The sequence below is a fragment of the Streptopelia decaocto genome (assembly GCF_964273445.1).
Source record: "Streptopelia decaocto genome assembly, chromosome: 5".
Taxonomy (NCBI): domain Eukaryota; kingdom Metazoa; phylum Chordata; class Aves; order Columbiformes; family Columbidae; genus Streptopelia; species Streptopelia decaocto.
Window position 1 is genome coordinate 6,128,829 of NC_138659.1, and position 16,793 is coordinate 6,145,621.

Here is a 16,793-nt window from a genome sequence, read left to right on the forward strand (position 1 = left end):
CAGCTCCAGGATGCTTGGCTTCACGTCAACCCCTGCCTGTTTCTAAACTAGGGCTCAGGAACGCCTGGACCTGAACGTGGTGTGCAGGGCTGCCGTCTGGAGAGAAGCAAGGTATGCCCTGCTCATTTCTTCCCCCCAAAAAGCGTGTCTCTGCCATTTCTAACCACTCAGTGCTTGTGCCCTCCTCCCACCCGTCTCCTCCAGAGCCTCGGCACTGCAGACAAGGTGCAGCCAGGTGTATCATCCAGGTGAGATACAGATTTATTTTTGTTCTCAGAGGGAAAGCTCAGTGGTGCAGGATTTGGTGCAGCCTTTGCTCTGCTTGGCAGAGGCGTGTGCGCCTGGTCCCGGGTTGTGCCCAATGCAGACGGCTGCGAGAAGCTGCAGACACCGTGAAATACTTGTCTGATCAAAACCAACTGGGGTTTATTAGTCTGCGCTGCTGACTCTCTGCAAGGAAAAATCCCTCAGTAGCCCACCTCCCGCAGTGCACAGACACTGCTTTTCTGCTTCCCACTACTTTTTGCAATTGGGGAGAGGAGCTTGACTGTGTTTGTTAACGAGGCAAGGCCATTAAACTTGATTAAGCTAAGCTGTTTCTTTAAAAAAACATCTTGGAGCTGCACAGCTGGCTGCAGGCAGAGACCCAATGGCCTCTGCCTGCTGAGCTCTCCCCATGTCTTATCTAGGGCCAGGACGCAGATACCAGAAAGATTTTTCCCAGGAAAATAAACACATGACTGAAAGCTAGAGACAGGATATTTGTTTGCAGTTTGAGAGTCATTTATTTTTGTTTTAAAAAAGAAACACTGCAAAAAAGTGGTGTTGTTTTGTTTTGTTTTCCCCCCCCCCATTGCAGGGGCTGTTTAGGAAAATAAAAGGTTGATACTGAAATGCAGTTGTGGGAGGCAGTGCAGGGTGTCTGGGGAGCGGGGACCCATGCAGCGGTGGTTCTGTACCATGCTTCTGCTGCTGTGGGCTCCCTGCTGCCCAGCCGATGGGCGACAGCTCCTGGTGCACCTCAGGCTGACGCTGCTTTTTGTCATAAGAAGCAGCTGGTTCGGTGTGTGGTTTGGCTAAACCAGTAGCCCCTGTGCTTTTTTGGGGTGCAGAGCCTTGGATCATATGCAGGTGGGATGGATCAGGGCAAGGTTGTAACCCGTCCCTCCCTGGCCAGCCCAGTGTTGGTTTAAATGATGGTTTTAGGGAGCTCCTGAAATTCAGGCCTGGCTCTGAACTCCCCAAAGCCTGGATCAGAGATATTGTGTGTGATGCAACGCAGGATATTTTCTTGATGGTTCTCTGATTCTTGCAGGAATCAGTTGCCCTTGCCAGAAATGTTACTTGCCAACTCTTGTGGAGAAGGACCTTCTTGCAAGGAGCCACGCAAAGCCCAGCAGCTCCACACCAGGTAGGCTGTACTCTGCTGGCGCTGGCTGCCTCCGTGCCCCTGCTTGTTCGGGTACGCTTCTGGCCTCACATCACGTTTCCCTTTGCTCTTTTTTTTTGTTTAATATTCCTCCAGGCAGCACCGCCCTTCCTGCGGGGCTGCTGCTGCCTCTGGATTGCAGCAGGAGCACCTGCGTGGGCAGCTTTCTGACAGCTGCATTGCCCACCTGGTGAGCGCAGAGGCAGGAGGGCTGGGAAAAGTACCTGGATGGGGGAAAGGAGGGAAGGAAGAAGGAATAATACAAGTGCAGTGTTGGTTCTCCGGTGTCCTGGCTGGACTGGCAGTTTGGGACAGAGACCAGAGCTATTCCTGCATTCTCTCTAGGATTAGGAGTAGCAAATTCTGATTTTTTAATAGCATTATATGTTGCTTCCTGTTTTGGAGAAGGGAGTCACTTATTTCAGTGGTAACAAAGCAAGCTGGAAAATAAGGCACATATGGGGTCAATTTAAAGGGCTGTGCGAGGAGGAGCCCGGGCCTCCTGGCTGTTACCAGCACAGCCGCACGCAGCCAAACCCCCTGACGTGATGTTAACATCACCGCCCTGTCTGTGTCGGACAAAACAGGCTGCGCTGGGACAGGGTGGCACAAGCAGCTGCTTCTAACTGGTGGCTTTGCCGCCCTGCTGGTGCACACCCCGGGAGCTGGGGGAAGGCGGCATCGCCCTCGCCTGGGTTGGAAGTGGTGGTGTCCGGCAGCTCCATCCCGTCTTGCCCATGTGGGTTTGGCTGCTTGTCCCCCAGACATCTGGCTATGGCTGGCAGATCTGTCTGCTCCAGCAGCTTAAGAACTGGAAGAAAATGGGAGGAAAACATCCAGTGTACAGACACAGGGCAAAACCCAGATGTGATGGGACTTTGGATCACGCGTGTGCATCTCTCACTGGCAGAACAGGCTGGGAGAGACAGAGCCTGGCAGGGTGGAGAGTGGGGGGCAGAAGAGATCCCCAGCTCCTCAGAAGGTAGGCGGGGGAGCAGAGGGTCAAAACCAAAGCAGGGGTGAGAGCTGTGTGTGGTCCTTTTAGCTGCTGTGCTTGGCTAAGCCGTCGCACATCCAAGGGAGATGGGCATGGAGAGGGATGCAGGGTCCGGCTGGATGATGCATCCCTGGCTAAGGGATGACTGTGGGCATGAACTTCACTCCTCTCTGCTCCTACAGCACGTCCCAAATCCCGGAGCCAGTCGGCTTGACAGCTGTATAGAAGCCCCTGCATTGGCATCAGCATCAGTGGTGCGTGCTGGTGGGTCTATGTGTGCACAAGGGCTGCAGGGAGAGGGGACGGCCGAGTGTCTGGGAAAGTGTGTCTGCTGCTTCAATACTGCTTCGGTGTGCCGAGCCCCACCACAGAGGGGCTTTTGGTCCTGCTCTTCTTTAGTAGTCATTCAATAAATAACTCTATTGCCCGTGGCACTAAGCCTTTACACAGCTTCAGCTTGTGTTTCCACTCTTGCAGTAGCGTGGTGGGCTCTCTAAAGGCAAGTCTGTATAAAACAGTCTTTCAAGATTTTTTTTTTTAAGTGCTGGTGCAAAAGGGCCAGTCTTGCAGCCTCCTCTCTCCTCCCTGCATCTAGCCTGGGTGGCAATGCATCCTGAGGTCTCTAAGGTTGGGCTGAGGGCATCTGTCTTCAGATGCTCTCAGTTGCCTTTGGTTTGGTGGCCGGGGAGCTGGCACATCTTTGAGCTGTGGGACAACTCTGCTCTTGGCTTTTTTTGCATCTCCAACACATGCTGGGTTTGGACGGAGCCTAGACAGCCAAGTTGTGCCACCTCAGCAGCAGGGCAAGCAAATGAGGCGTGCCCATGCTTGCTTTGCATGCAGCTGTCTGTGTTTATGCAGGGGGAGCGTGCAGGCGGCTGTGTCTTCAAGTGCACGTGGTCCTTGTGCACCCTTGTCTGTGCCATGGTGCATGTGCTCGCACACCAGTGCAGAGGGAGAGAGCTTTGCACCCAGTTTGCTAAGTGCCAGCCCACTGGGTGTGCATTGTGCTTGTGGCAGGAGGTACGTATAGCACGGTGGCAGGTCACCTGTGTGTGCTCAGCAAGGCACACCTGTCCTTTGCAGGGGTTTCTGCCCTTGGAGACGCTCTCATGGTGGGAGAGAACGGTCTTGCATAAACCTGTGCCCAACTGCTTTGCTCTCTGCTGACCCTTCAGCAATGCTGGTTACTCACTGGGCTCACCCTCTTTGGAAAGTCACCATAAAGTGGCAGCATCTCTGGCATCTCCTCACTCCTCATAGTGCACAGCTGAAAGGACTGGTGGTATCTCCGAGGGGAGAGCCTGAACACCCCCCTGGCTGCTAGATGGCCAAAGAGGGTCTCTTGTCCAGCAAGAGCAGCTTGGGCTGAGCAGAGATCCACAGGTCCTCTTCATCCTTCTTCTTCTTTTTCTTCTTGTTCCTCTCAGCGTGCAGCTGCCCATTGCTGCTGGTGGCACCTTTCTTCCTGTGTTCTCCCCTCCGTCTGCAGAAGCAGCAGTGGCAGCAGATGAAAATGAATGCAATGAGGACAACAAAAGGCAGACCCATCAGCACGACCAAGCAGACGGTGTTGAAGACGCCTTCCTCATGCTTGGTACGGATAAGCTCCAAGATGGAATTAAAGAAAGAGCTGATCTTTTGCTCCATGTCAGTTCCTGGGCAGGCTGTCTGTGCTGCTCCCTCTACTTGAAGGCCTCTTGGGATACGTTCAGCTCGTGTCAGCAACTAGTGGGCTCCACAAGTGTCCTAGGATGGTGCCTGCGGAGACAAATAACCACACGGATCAGGTACCTGCTCCCTCAGCAGTTTTCTCCACAGAGCTGCCAGCACAGCCAAAGCCTCAGTAGGGTAAGAAGTCTGATGCCTTGGAGGGGTTTGGGGTCACAGGGGCTGGGTTGTGTTGCCAGCCACATCCCTTTGGGTGTCCCTATCTGAGAAACCTATCCGCCTCTCCTGGAGTCCATTCTCAGTGGTGGGGATGCGCAAGGAGAGCTTTGGGCATCCCTATGTGCCTTGGCATCTGGCTGAGCACAAATCCTGCTGCCCCCGGACATACATCTCAACCCTTGCTTGGCAGCCACAGCATGGAGCTCTTATTAGCCCTTTGTAGGGCTTATTTTTTAGTAGGGGAAACATTGTCTGCAGGAGGAGCTTTCCTCTCTACGAAGGGACTTGCTTGGTCCAGGCAAGGGACCACTGCAGTGAGCAGTACTGCTGCCATTGGAGCTGGGATCCAATGTGCCACAGGTCTCTCCTTACCCCTGGTTCACTCTGGGACGGGGTGTCTGGTTTGGACAGACCGACTCTCATGGTCCATAGTCTGGGACAGGTGGCTGAGCACCGGTGTGTCTGTCCCAGGCACTGTGCTGGGTTCTGGTCCTGCTGCTCTGACACCCTGGACACCACTGGCAGGTCTGGGGTGGGGGCCGCGGTTAAATCAGCTGCATTTTTGATGGGGACTGGGGTCAGTGGGACTCACAGGGGGTGGTCAGGCACCCATGGGCCCCTCCATGAACCCAGGGCTGGCAGCAAAGGTGACAGTGGGGGGAGGACAAGGGTTGGCTGGGGATGGAGGAGCCTCCGCCGTGCCTCACCTGGGAATTGCTCCAAGGGCTGGGTAGGGCTGAGGAGCATTTCTGCAGCCTGACGTAAGCTTTTCCTCTCCCTCGGGGAGGGAGAGGTGCCGCTGAGCGGCAAGACTCCCAGGGAAGCCCTTCTGCAGGGGCAGGGACCTGCTGCCTCTGCTCGTGGCTTTCTGCCTCTCCTGGGGCCAGGCAAAGCTCCCAGGGCTTTTAAGCAGGGGAGGGGGCTTTATGCTGTGAGTTTGCAGTTTTGGCTCAACATGAGGGTCACCAAATTATGCGTTGTGCAGGCAAAGAGTCAGCAGGAGCAATATCAGACTCTAATAACATATTTCACCTTCACTCAGCATTTTATATCAGTGTCTTTGCCAGCCTTTGGGATTCAATCCCCACAGCCCCTTGAGGGAAAGCTGAAATCCCCATGTGCACAGGAGGGGAAGCTGAGGCATGGTAAAAGGAAAACAAATGCTTCCACATAACAAAAACCTAAGAGGTATAGTCTGACCGCCAAAGGTGTCCCAGAGGGGTTGCTCCACTTGTGCCCTGTGACCACCGACTCCTTGGCTCTCCTGCTGGCAGCTCTCATAGAGCCCAGGGGCCTCGAGGGAGGGTGGGAAGGGGAGCCAGGCTGGTTTTGGTTAAAGCCTCCTTGTCTGTAATGCTACTGTTCCTTGCTTTGAATTCCATTTATTGATGTAGCAGCACCTGCTAAGGGATCCTCTCTTGTACCGAGTGGTTTGGGACGCTCCAGTTCACCCAGCCAGCACCACTGCGCATCCTCCCGCCTCTCTTTGCAATTAACATCCTACCTCCTAACAAACAACAAAGCTACCAGCCTCACCCAAAAAAGAAACAGAGTCCCACCCAACCCTAACCATAGCCCTCGCGCTGCTACTGAGGCAGGAGCCCCTGAAAAGGCGGCTTACAAGGGAAAACCTGCTTTTGGAAACACCATCCAGGGACCTACAAACCTGCAGGGGTTTGTTTCATCAGCTGCCCTGGCCACTGGCTTTCAGACCAAATTGCCAGGATCCCAGGGGCTGAATCCTTCAGTGCAGATGCTGAGCTCTCAATCCGGGACTTCACAAGTGCTCAGGTATTATTAAAAAAGAAGAGGTTTATCCTCCGTGCCTGTCGCAGAAACAGACTGACCACTGCGAATGTGTTCTTTTGATGTGCACGAGAGCGTAGCTGAGCTGGCCACAATTAGCTGTGGTTTTTATGAACATGTGCGTGGGAGGTGTGATGAAAATGGACATACGAATTTCTGTGGGTGCCTTTCTGAAAAACTTTCAATTGAGATGTAACGAATGAAACGCAGCACTCTGGGAGGTGGTTTTGGCTTTTTGTGGCTAATATTTCATTGCTGGATTTTTGTCCAGTCTGCTGCATCTTCCAGTTTCTGCTTGCTAGAAGAACTAAATAGATATATATATATACACACACACATATGTATATATGTACATATATATATATATACACACACATATGGTGGGAGTTTTTCAGAGGTAGACAAGGAGGATAGTGGGGATGCCAGACATGCACCCAGGAGGGGAGGAATGATGCTGCAAGAGGCAAAAGAGCTTTTCCACCCCAATTCTGCTGCCAAGCACCTTTTTTGCTGCTCCTTGCATTGCCTCATTCTCTTACTCAGCAGAGGACAGTGGTATAACCACCATCCCCACCTGAGAAATCATGGGCTACCACAGAGTCTGAAATGCCATCCGTCCCCTTCCTACCCCATGCCCAGAGCTAGTGGTGAGTGTTACAGACCTGGTTTTGCTCCCCGAGGAGATAAGCCCAGGCTCCCTTTGTGCTGGTCTCTGCTATCTGCTGCCCACAGGCATCACATGCAAAGGGCAAGGGGGAAAGCGGTGAGAGCTGCGTCTTAAAACTGCGCATTGTCCTGACCTTCAGCCTTGCCGAGGCATTTTTTTGGGACAGCTGTAATAAAGGTTAAACTGCAACACAAATAAACAGAGTGGCTCTTCCTCAGCCTGAATCATCTGCGTGAAGCAGGTTTGCCATTTATCCATAAATATCCTGACAGCTCATTATCCAGGCAGGAACACTGGACGCCTACGATACACTTCACTCCAAAAAAGAAGTAAAAAAAACCCAAAACACAACCTCAAAACAACTGCCTTAATTTCAGACAAAACAGGATGTACAATTTTAATCCTGCGCTGAGCTGCTTTATATTTATTGCCTCTAAAGTTCTGGGGAGGGAAGGAGGGCTGGAACTTCCTTTTAAACTGGTAATTAATTGTTTGCAGAAAAAAAAAAAAAAAAAGAAAAAAAAAATCAGAGCCCTTTGAAATGTTTCAACTTTAAACCGGAGCTGAATGTGCTGCAGAGGCCCTTGGGGCTTGTTCCTGGGAAGTACCCAGCTCAGAGGGACCTTCTTGGTGCTGCTGTGGCCACCAGGCAAAGGGTGGCTTATGGTTGAGATGTTTGGCCATGAAGTGGTGGGTCTGTCCCTGAGCCCAGCTGGGGATGTGCAAGCCCAGAGCAGCAGGGATGCGACTGAGCATCCCTCACAAGGGGAAGGCAGCGGTACCTGCCACTGCCCTGGGCAAGCAGGGCCGAAATTCCAGGGCCACCTTTCAGCAGGGCCAAGCAGCTGGTTTTCAAATGCCGTTTCTTTTTGGTGCGTGCATCGCCTTTTGTTTTGTAGATGAAGGGATGTCTGTGTGCTAAATAAAGGGGTTCTTCAGTTTAGTATGAAAAAGAAAGGGGAGGGAAAAGTAGACAAACTGGTGGCTTTTGAGCCGGCAGCTCCAAGGGCAGAGGGGCTACCCGAGGCCACCCATCGACAGCTGAAAAGCCTGAAATTTAGCTGCATTTAGGGAAAAGCCAGGCTGCCGCTCGATTTGGTGCGACAGCAACATCCCCCCTGAGGGAGGGGACAAATGGGGAGAGCTGCGCCAGGGTCCACCATGGGTTTGAACTATGTGCCCAATGCACATGGAGCTGCAGCTGGGAGGTTGGCTTGTTTTTTTGGGACAAGAGATGAGACCAAAAAACAGGGCCAGGGAGGCACTGGGAGACAGGGCAGCATCTCAGGGAGGGCTGCTAAGCGCCCTGCTAAATGAGCTCTTTGTTTTTGGGTAGCCGGTGCTGGCAGCACGTCAGGGGAAAGCTGACATGGTAATTTGTTCGGGAAATCCTGTAGCCAAGGATGGACGACAGCTCTGCACGACTTGTGTAAGTTTTAATCAAAGTTGGGTGTCCAACATGAGATTCTTTAATGCACGTTTGCTCCAAAGGAGCTGTTTTTTTTTCAAGGGTGGGGAGCATCTGCCACTCCTCTGGAGTTATGGGTGGCCGTGGGTGGAAAACAAGCTCCTTTAGAGGGCCAGCATGGGATGGCATCACAAACCGTTGGCGGACACGGCTTGCCTGGCTGTGCTGGAGGGGTAAAGGCTGCCAGCCTGAGCATGGGGAAATCAAAATAGAGGGGTTGCCTTGGCAATGCTGGCTTGCCCACATCCTGTGCTCTGCTGAGCAACCACAGCGGCCGGCGATGGAGGTAGATTTCACAGAAAAGTTGCAGTTCGCTGGAAACGGGGGGCAAAGGGCTGGAAACTGCTATGCAGGGTCATCGTGGCAGAGGGGAAAGAGCTGGAGATGTTTTAATACCTGATTTTGCAAGTCCTTTAGTTTCAACCCTCAACAGGCTCTAACGTCTATGTGAAATCCTCTCCAGCCTAACAAAGCTCAACTGCCTCCTCTCAGCTGACAAGCAGCCTGGCTCAGGTGGGAGCAGGGCTGCTCTAAGGTGCTTTTCCCTATATCCACGTTGAGAGCAGAGGCACAGCTGGAGGACAACTGACCTACAGCCCATGACCTGTGGGGTTTGGCCCCCAGTACTTCTAGGTTATGTGAACTCCCCCGTGCTGGGTGTCCAGCAGCAACTCAGGACTTGCAGAGGTGACGTGAAAGCGTCTGACTGGCATCCACCCCCATTTCCTTAAAGTGGATGAGACCTCACTTTTGGTGAGACCTCACTTCATGCAATTGATGTTAAGTGGTACAAAACAGGAATCACAATATTAAACTTGACCATTTTCCTTCTGTTATTGGCTTTATATTGGCTTTATACCCACTTCCCAATGGCAGTGACAGCTATGGGTCCAGAAAGGAGAGGCTAACTCTACCCTCAGAGCCTGCGAGCTCCCTGATACAAATAGCAGACACAGCTATGCACGCCAGTGACATCTATTTTCCCGTTTGCACCTGCAGACTTAAAGGAACACTGGATGAAACCTGATATTGAGGGTAAGCAGTTTCCTTAGCTGCGATTGCACGTTACTGCTTTGGAAATGATGATTAATAAAGAGTTTTGCCGCCGGTCTCGCGGAACTCGCAGCAGGCTCCAGCGATCTTCCTCAAACATTAAAAAACAAACACTAGCAGCCGCCACCCAGCAAACAAAACCAACTAAAGCTTCATCTTATTCCCGCCACCATCAAACCTTCCAGCCAGAAGCCACGCGTAGATGCTTTCATCCCCTGAAGGGAGCGATTTGGAAAACTACTGATACGAATGTCGGATAAGAGGGTTAAAGTGAAACTATTTTGCAAGCTGCTGCCTGGAGCCCGCTCCGCCATCGCCGTCTGCACGCACGCAGCTGCCATCGGCCCCGGATCGCTGCGACTCCTGCCCAAAAGACCAGTTTCGCGTTCAGAAAAGCACCGCTGTCATCCCTCACAGCACCGGGACCCCTGCATCCCAGTCTCCTCTAAATCACGGTACAGGCAGCCTCCCCAGCCCACCCGTGACCCTCCTTGGGGTGAAGCTCAGACGTTTTTGGTTATGGGAGGCTCACGGGGCTGCAGATCCACCTCCAGGTGACAACAGAAAAATTTCTTGGCTCAGCCTTACTTTTAGCTTTTGTGACCCAAACCCCCTGGTGCTGGGCAGGCCGCCTTCTGACAAATGTCCCCCCCCGACAGCTGGTTGCTCTTCATCGCCACTTCTCAAGTGCCACTGTCCCCACCCGGCTCTGCCGGCATCTGCCTGTGCCACCGGTCCCACCACCCCGGAGCCCACCTCACCGCGGCAGGCAGCACATGATGTAGCCTTAAATAAGAGAAAAAGCCCTGGGTTTGGATAACACCAAGGAGAACGCCCAGGTAAGGCGATGCCCGGCGGCTGCGGGGAGCGGCTCCCCCCGGCACCCCCTTCCCGCGGACCCCCCCGTCCCCGCCGGCAAAACCTACCTCCGTGTTCGCGGCTCGTCCTCCCGCCCGGCCCGGCCGAGGCTCCCGGCGGCCGGAAGAAACGGGCCGCCCCATCCCGCCCGCCTCCGCCCCCGGCCCGGCCCCACCTGGGGCTCCCCCCGCCCCCTTGCACAACCCCAAAACTGTGCAGGGAGGGGGGAAAGGAAAGGGGAGGACCCCGGTGCTTCTCCTGCCTCGGGCGCCCGGGAAGGTCTGGCAAAGCCGGAGTTGTTTAGTCTGGGCAGGAGGCATCGGGGGGAGGTACAAACCCGTGCCTGAAACATGCCAAAAGTTGCTGGGAAGAGGGAAAGAACAAAGTGTTTTCTGCCGGGAGGGAGGCCTGGGCTTTGCTGCAGCAGAGATTTCCCCAGAATCTTTTTTTTAGCGGTGGGGGTGTGCAGGGTGGCAATGCTGCTGCTGGGTTTCGGAGGCTTTTAACGGACAGCGTAGACCTCCAGCTCCTCAAAAGCAGCGCCAGGGCTGCCGCCCTGCACCCCGTCACCACCCCGGGCACACGTGCTGTCCCCGGAAAGGACGGGGGCTGACCCAGCATCCCCACGAGAGGGGGCACCCCGGGGACAGCACCCGGCAGCAGGATGGGTGCTCTGCACCCGCTGAGATCATAAATGGTGTGTCAACTCGAGGAAAGCCCAGGTTGTGCAAGGTTTTGGTATTTTCAAAATTTGATTTCAGTTCAGTTTGGATTGCCACCCCAAATTTCACTTGCTGCTTTCTCTCCTTATTTCTTTTTTTATCACCTTGTGAGGGATATCTAGGAATCAGTGGATCCTGATTGCTTTCCATGCTGGGGCTGAGTGGTCAGCATTGCAACATTGATAAGCCAGGTAAGCTGTGACTAGAAAAACATTTTGCTGGAATTTTTCTGGCCAGTTTAAATCCTTTTGGGTTGCAAAACAGAACCACAGAATGGTTGGGGTTGGAGGGGATCTCTGGAGATCATCTAGTCCAGCCCGCCTGCAAAAGCAGGTTGACCTAGAGCAGATTGCACAGGAATGCATCCAGGCGGGTTTTGAATGTCTCCAGAGAACGTGACACTTGACCCCCTCACCTTCTTTTGTGCTCCAGAGCCATCTTCATGCTCCAGCTTTGCTTTCCCACTTAAGCCTTGGTGCTGACTTGTTGGACTGCTGTGACCATGAGCAGAGCTGTGGTCGGAATATGAGGAAAAGGAGACAGAGAGGAGGGATGGATGGATGGATGGATGGATGGATGGATGGATGGATGGATGGATGGAAGCGAGCTGCCTGCCAGCCCCTGCTGCCCTCCCTCTGCGGCATTCATCCTAGCACTGGGGCCATAGGGGTGAGACACCCCAAGAAACGCATGTTGCAGGCTACAGCTTGTACTCAGGGCCTCCTGGTAGCGTTGGTGAGGTGTTGATGCGCTGTGAGAAGTACCAAACCTTTTTTACCTAAAGATTTGCTGCTTATTAACACCATGAAAATTGTCCTTGGTTTTATGCTACAGGGTGGAGATCCCTGGGTTTTCCACCATGTGTGTGGCTCATTCCATCCCATTTTGCTCTGTCCCGGCTCGCCCCTACACTGAGATGCAGCAGTCCCCTCATTTGCAGGTAACAAACTCCCTCATCACCGTACAGAAACACCCTTCCCGGGGCACATAGGAGAAGCCACCCGGGTGCTGGCAGTCACCCATGGGACACTCACCCACTCTACAGCACCAGATAGTGTAATGTCACCTTTGAAACCACCCTTAATGGGACTGCCTGCAAATCTTTATTATTAGAGGTCCCTAAGGCTGAGCGTGGCTGGATGTGTCAGGCTTGGGGGTGCCTGGCCCGGGGGTCAAGGGGGCTGCAAGTTCTCAGCATCCCCGGCAGCGCTGCCAACTGTGGTGGCCGGGAGATTTGCTTTGTTCCTTGGGCAAACAGCTTTGTTGGGGCTCAGCACTTTCTTGTCACTAGTTTAATTTGGCAGGGACCTTGCTGAGGGAGGAGCTGCTGATCTGGGCACCTTCCCCAGCTTTTCGGGGCCCCTCTGAGCATGGTGCTTTGGCACCTGCTTGGCTTCAGGCGTAAGCATCATGATGAAGTGGTGGAGTTGGTGGGCACTGATAATGCCTGATCTCAGCATTTAAACTTCTTGCGATGCTACCTGTAAAGGAGAGTCTTGATGCCATTGAGTGTCGCAATACCACTAAACCAAGTTTGGAAGCATTGGACAGACTTAAAGAAAGTTAGAATTAATGCAAGAACATGCAAATATAATCAGCCAGACCTTGGCTATGTCTAGCCCAGCATTTTCTTCCTTGTAGTTGTCTACAGCAGATGCTTTGAAAGAATATAAATGCCGCTTGATGCTTAACCCTGTGGATATCACCTGCAGCGAGGAGTTCCACAGCTCCTTCACATGTCGTGTGGAAAAAAGTCCATTTTAGAGGGAGGTGGTAGTTAGGAGGGTAGTTTTGTTTGGCATCCAGTGTATCAGACTCTAAGGAATTACGCTTTGTTTTTCAAAAGCTTTAATGGGTGAGAGGAAGCCGTGACTCAGCCGCAGATGAATCACTGCTGCTCCAGATTACAAGGCTCTCTGCTTGCTGGTGCCCCTCAAGCTGAGGAATCAATTAAACCTGGACTAGACAAGCTCCTGTCACATCACGGGATATAAGTCTGAGCCCAGGCCTGGGACCAGCTAGAACGCAGATCCCACCTCCAGCCCCTGTTTTCCATCTGTTTTCCCAGACTTCTTCTTTCCATGTGAGATCAAAGCCCTTCCCATGCCAAAAAGCCCTCCCGATAACTTCCATTTCCTCCAAGGTTCCCTCAGCCCCTAATTTTATTTGGAAAACACTACAAATTTTACACTGAAAATAGAAACACTCTCTTGTTTTATTGGATTCAGCTGATTTATTTACCAGTTTGCCCCATTACGCAGCTAGGAGCTTTACTCATGCCTTAATAACACCCAGCTGGTGCCCAGGGCTGGTATATTTGGGTTTTTTCCTCATCATGGTGGGGTGGGAGGAGGTGTGAAATGGCTGTAGACATGATCACACCTTTTTCCTTGGCTGCTTGCTCTGCCCTCCAGTTGTGATTTCTGTTTGCAGAGTCTAGCCTGGCTTAAAGTAAGCAATGGAAAACTCTGCTCCTGGAGAAACATTCCTCTCATTTTTCCCCCATGCTTCTGCCTTTTCCCCTCCCTCTCCCCCTCCCACAAAAAAAGCCTGTAGTTTAAACACCAAAAATAAAGCATGCCTCATTGTGAGCTGGATAAAAATAGCAGCCCTTGGTATTTACTTTAGCAGCAGCAATGGGTTTTCCGGCTTTGGAGGAAAAAGAGGAGGCAGGAGGGGATGGTGACGGTGACCCTTGTGGGGTGGAGGACAAACACTGAGCTGGTGTTTTTGGGGCTGGCAGGCTCTGTGGCAGCTGCTTCTTCCCCTGTTCTCCCTTGTTTGGTGTCTGCCCTGCTCTGTCCCCTCTGGGAAGGGGGCAGCCCTGGAGTTGGGTTGTGCTCAGGTGTCACAGTCCCACCTGTGTCCCATCTTGGTGTTGATGAGCTGGTTTGGAGCTGCCTGCAAGTGCCTGGGGCTGAGTCCTGCATAGGCAGTGATGGGACAAAGGCTCTTCTTAGGAGAAATGTCCCCAAACTGGTGAGTTTTTTTGGGGTGCCTCTTCCCCGCCCATCACCTGGGGGGCTTTGGGTGCAGCTGGGCTTGCTGGGGTGGGTCTGGGTCTGCGTCTGCTGGAGCATCCTTCCTTGGTGCTTAGGGGAAAGGAAGAGAGGTGGAGAGTGAGATGGGTTCCTTGGATGCATCCTCAAGTCCTTTTTGGTATTTGCGTTGAGCAAAGATGGGGTACGAGGCCCTGAATGTGTTTGGGGAGGAGGGAGGGTGTGTCTTGCTGCTCAGTGTGCATTTTGGTATGTGCCATGGGGTTTGGCAGGAAAGCAAACCTCAGAGGTAGGGCTTTTGGTTATTTTAGAGCTGATGATTGTTTTGTGTGTGAGCTCTCAGGAACTCCTTCCTGAGGAAATCCTACGGGCAGTGCTGGTGGGGGGCGAGGGGGAGAGGAGATGTGCTCGGAGGTGGAAAAAGTGCATTGTGGTGCCTCCCCACTTAGGAACAGCTCAGGGATCAGTTGTATGAAGGCCAAGGAATGAAAATCCATTGGTGAACAGGACTGCTTCTTCCCTTGGCATGGCAATGGCATCACTGGTAGTGTCTTGCTGGCTGGATTTGTGGGAGATGTGAACAGGCAGAGGAGTGAGTGACACTCAAGCATGGTCCTGGTGTCCCCAAGGGCCAGCATGTACCCCAGGAGTGGGAAGCAGTGGCTTGTACCTTCTCCCAGAGCAGCCATTCCTGGGGTTTCCCTGCCGGGTGGGTGTTGGATCTGGCTTGCTAAAATTGATTTTTAGGTAAAAAACCAGTTGTGCCAACTGTCCCCTCTGGTGCAGTCCTTTTTTCGGCTCAGTCCCATTAGCAGCAATTGGTGGCCGTCCCTCAGTGCCAGCTTCTCGCAGAGCCCAGCCAAGGGGGCAGCAAGATCTATTACCCTTTCTTTAATGATAAGCATCTGCTAAATTATTATTATTATTTTTAATGTTTTTATTATCCCTTTCCCTTCATGAGCCAGTTCCACAGGGGAAGCCGCTCCTGGTGAGCTGATGTCCCTCCGCCTGGGGACACGTGAGGATTTTTGGCTGGTGGCACCAGAGCAGTTGGCTCCAGGTTGTCCTGCCGGGATGTTTTGCGCTGTCCTTGGGGCTTAGCTCCTGCCTGGGGCTGGTGACTATTTGACCCTTGTTCTTCATAGTTCAAAGTCTTCCTCCTCCTCATCTCATTTGCTAACAGGCAGTCTGTGGGGAGGATGCAGCTGGGTGGTGGGGTCTCACCCATCCCCAGGGAGGGAACTGAGAGCAAAATGCAAATTGTGGTGGGTGAAAGAGCAAAAACATGTCAAAGGCCTTTCTCCTGGGGTTGTTTTGCAAGGGAGAGCAAGTTCCTTTATTTGGAGGGGTGAAGTCCCCCTTGGGCAGGGGTGAGAGGTGGCCTTGGGTCACGTCTGAGGAACCGATACAAGATGGTGAAGGGGCAGGTGCCGGCTGTTTTTGTCATGACTTGAGTGCAGCGGGGAATGTGGGGCTGACGGAGGGTCAGAGCCTGTCCCCAGGAGCAGGGGGATGCCAGCTGCTGGTGCTGCTCCTCCTGCCCTGTCCCCTTGCTACTCCTCTCCCAGCTGCCCATTTCTAATACCTTCTGAAATTCTGTGAGAGAGGATTTCCCACTTTATCCTCCACTTCTTTCACTTTTTGGGAGGATTTTTCTTACAAACATTTGCGGACCCACTTCCTTCAAACCCCTCTTGTCACAATGTCACTAAACACAGGGGACAGTGTGGCGACAAGGGGCCATTGTGGTGAACAGAGGTGGCTTGTGTTCCCACCAGCATCCTGGTGTGCCCTGCTGCACCGTCTGTCAGCCGGGACAGGGAGATAACCTGGGTGGGAGCAGGAGGTTTAGCCACACAGCTGGGAATAATTGCACTTATACTATGTATAGTGTGAGCTATACGGGGGGGGCTTTGTGTCACCAGTGTCCCAACTGACAGCAGAAAGCAATCCGAAATACGGGGAGGGAGGGAAGTCCCGCTGTGTAAAAGTCCCCAGTCACAGTTAGGATCTTGCCCCAGATATAATGTGTATAATATGGTGGTGGGTTTTTTTGGGGGGGTGTGTGTGCATGTGGGGAAAATTGCTGAAACAAGTTGGAAGCAGAAAAATTGCTGCACGTTGAGGCCGTGGCTGTAGCGCAGGGAATGGGGAATAAGCCTACGGGCTGCGATTCACAGCACTCCTCATCACAGAGAGGAGGGAAAAATCAATTAAATTTAAAAGCCCTGCATTTAAATTTGATGAAAAGAGAGAGCTTTTTTTATGCTCTATATAATTAAGCTTTAGAGCTTGTAGCCACAGGAGCTAAAAACATAAAAATGGAGAAGAAGGTTTCAAAGGGATGATGAGCACATCCAGGCTTAGGAGGGGGAATTAAACCCCAAGAATGTTAAAGATGCTGCTGTAAAAATCCCATTGCAGGAGTCATAAAGCAGCTGTGAACTCACAGGATGAGGATGCCCCTTCATTGAGCTGCTCCAGCCTTGCTTCTGCAGGTGTTGCACCTTCTCCTGTGGTGCTGCTTGCTCCTGGGCGTTTCCCTTGTGACTTTTTTCTGGTTGAGATTGCCGGGGGTGTTGCTGGGAATACATCGCTCAAGCTCCAGGTTTTGGATGGTGGCCACACACCCTTGCTGTGAGGACCTTTGTATGCCCTCCCAATGTTTGTTGGTGGAGCAAAGTTCCCAAGCATCGCTCATGCAAGAAGGGGACTTTGGCAAGAGGGCTGTGATGAAATATCTCTGTACAAAGTGCAAACCTGGGGGGGTTGGGGGTGGGATGCTCTGCAGTGGCTGGAAGTGCCCTGAGTGTGTCTCCCTGCAGCGTGGCTGTGCTGCTACTCGAAGCCTGGGCTGCTCGGCTAGGTGGAAATGGGAGATACCAGCACATGTGATACTGCAGG

The 16,793-nt window shown here is 52.7% G+C and overlaps 1 protein-coding gene across 1 annotated transcript; it reads right to left on the minus strand.

Annotated features, from left to right (window-relative positions):
- Nucleotides 1-846: 846 nt before the first annotated feature.
- Nucleotides 847-10,302, minus strand: KIAA0040. Its single transcript, XM_082053519.1, has 2 exons — nucleotides 10,237-10,302; nucleotides 847-4,187 (listed from the first exon to the last, which is right to left on the minus strand). The coding sequence occupies exon 2, from the start codon at nucleotides 4,074-4,076 to the stop codon at nucleotides 3,750-3,752; it is 327 nt and encodes a 108-aa protein (XP_081909645.1). The 5' UTR covers nucleotides 4,077-4,187; nucleotides 10,237-10,302; the 3' UTR covers nucleotides 847-3,749.
- Nucleotides 10,303-16,793: the final 6,491 nt, after the last annotated feature.

Coding starts and splice junctions, on each gene's coding strand:
- KIAA0040 (XM_082053519.1), bottom strand. CDS start 4,076: ATGGAGCAAAAGATCAGCTCTTTCTTTAATTCCATCTTGGAGCTTATC.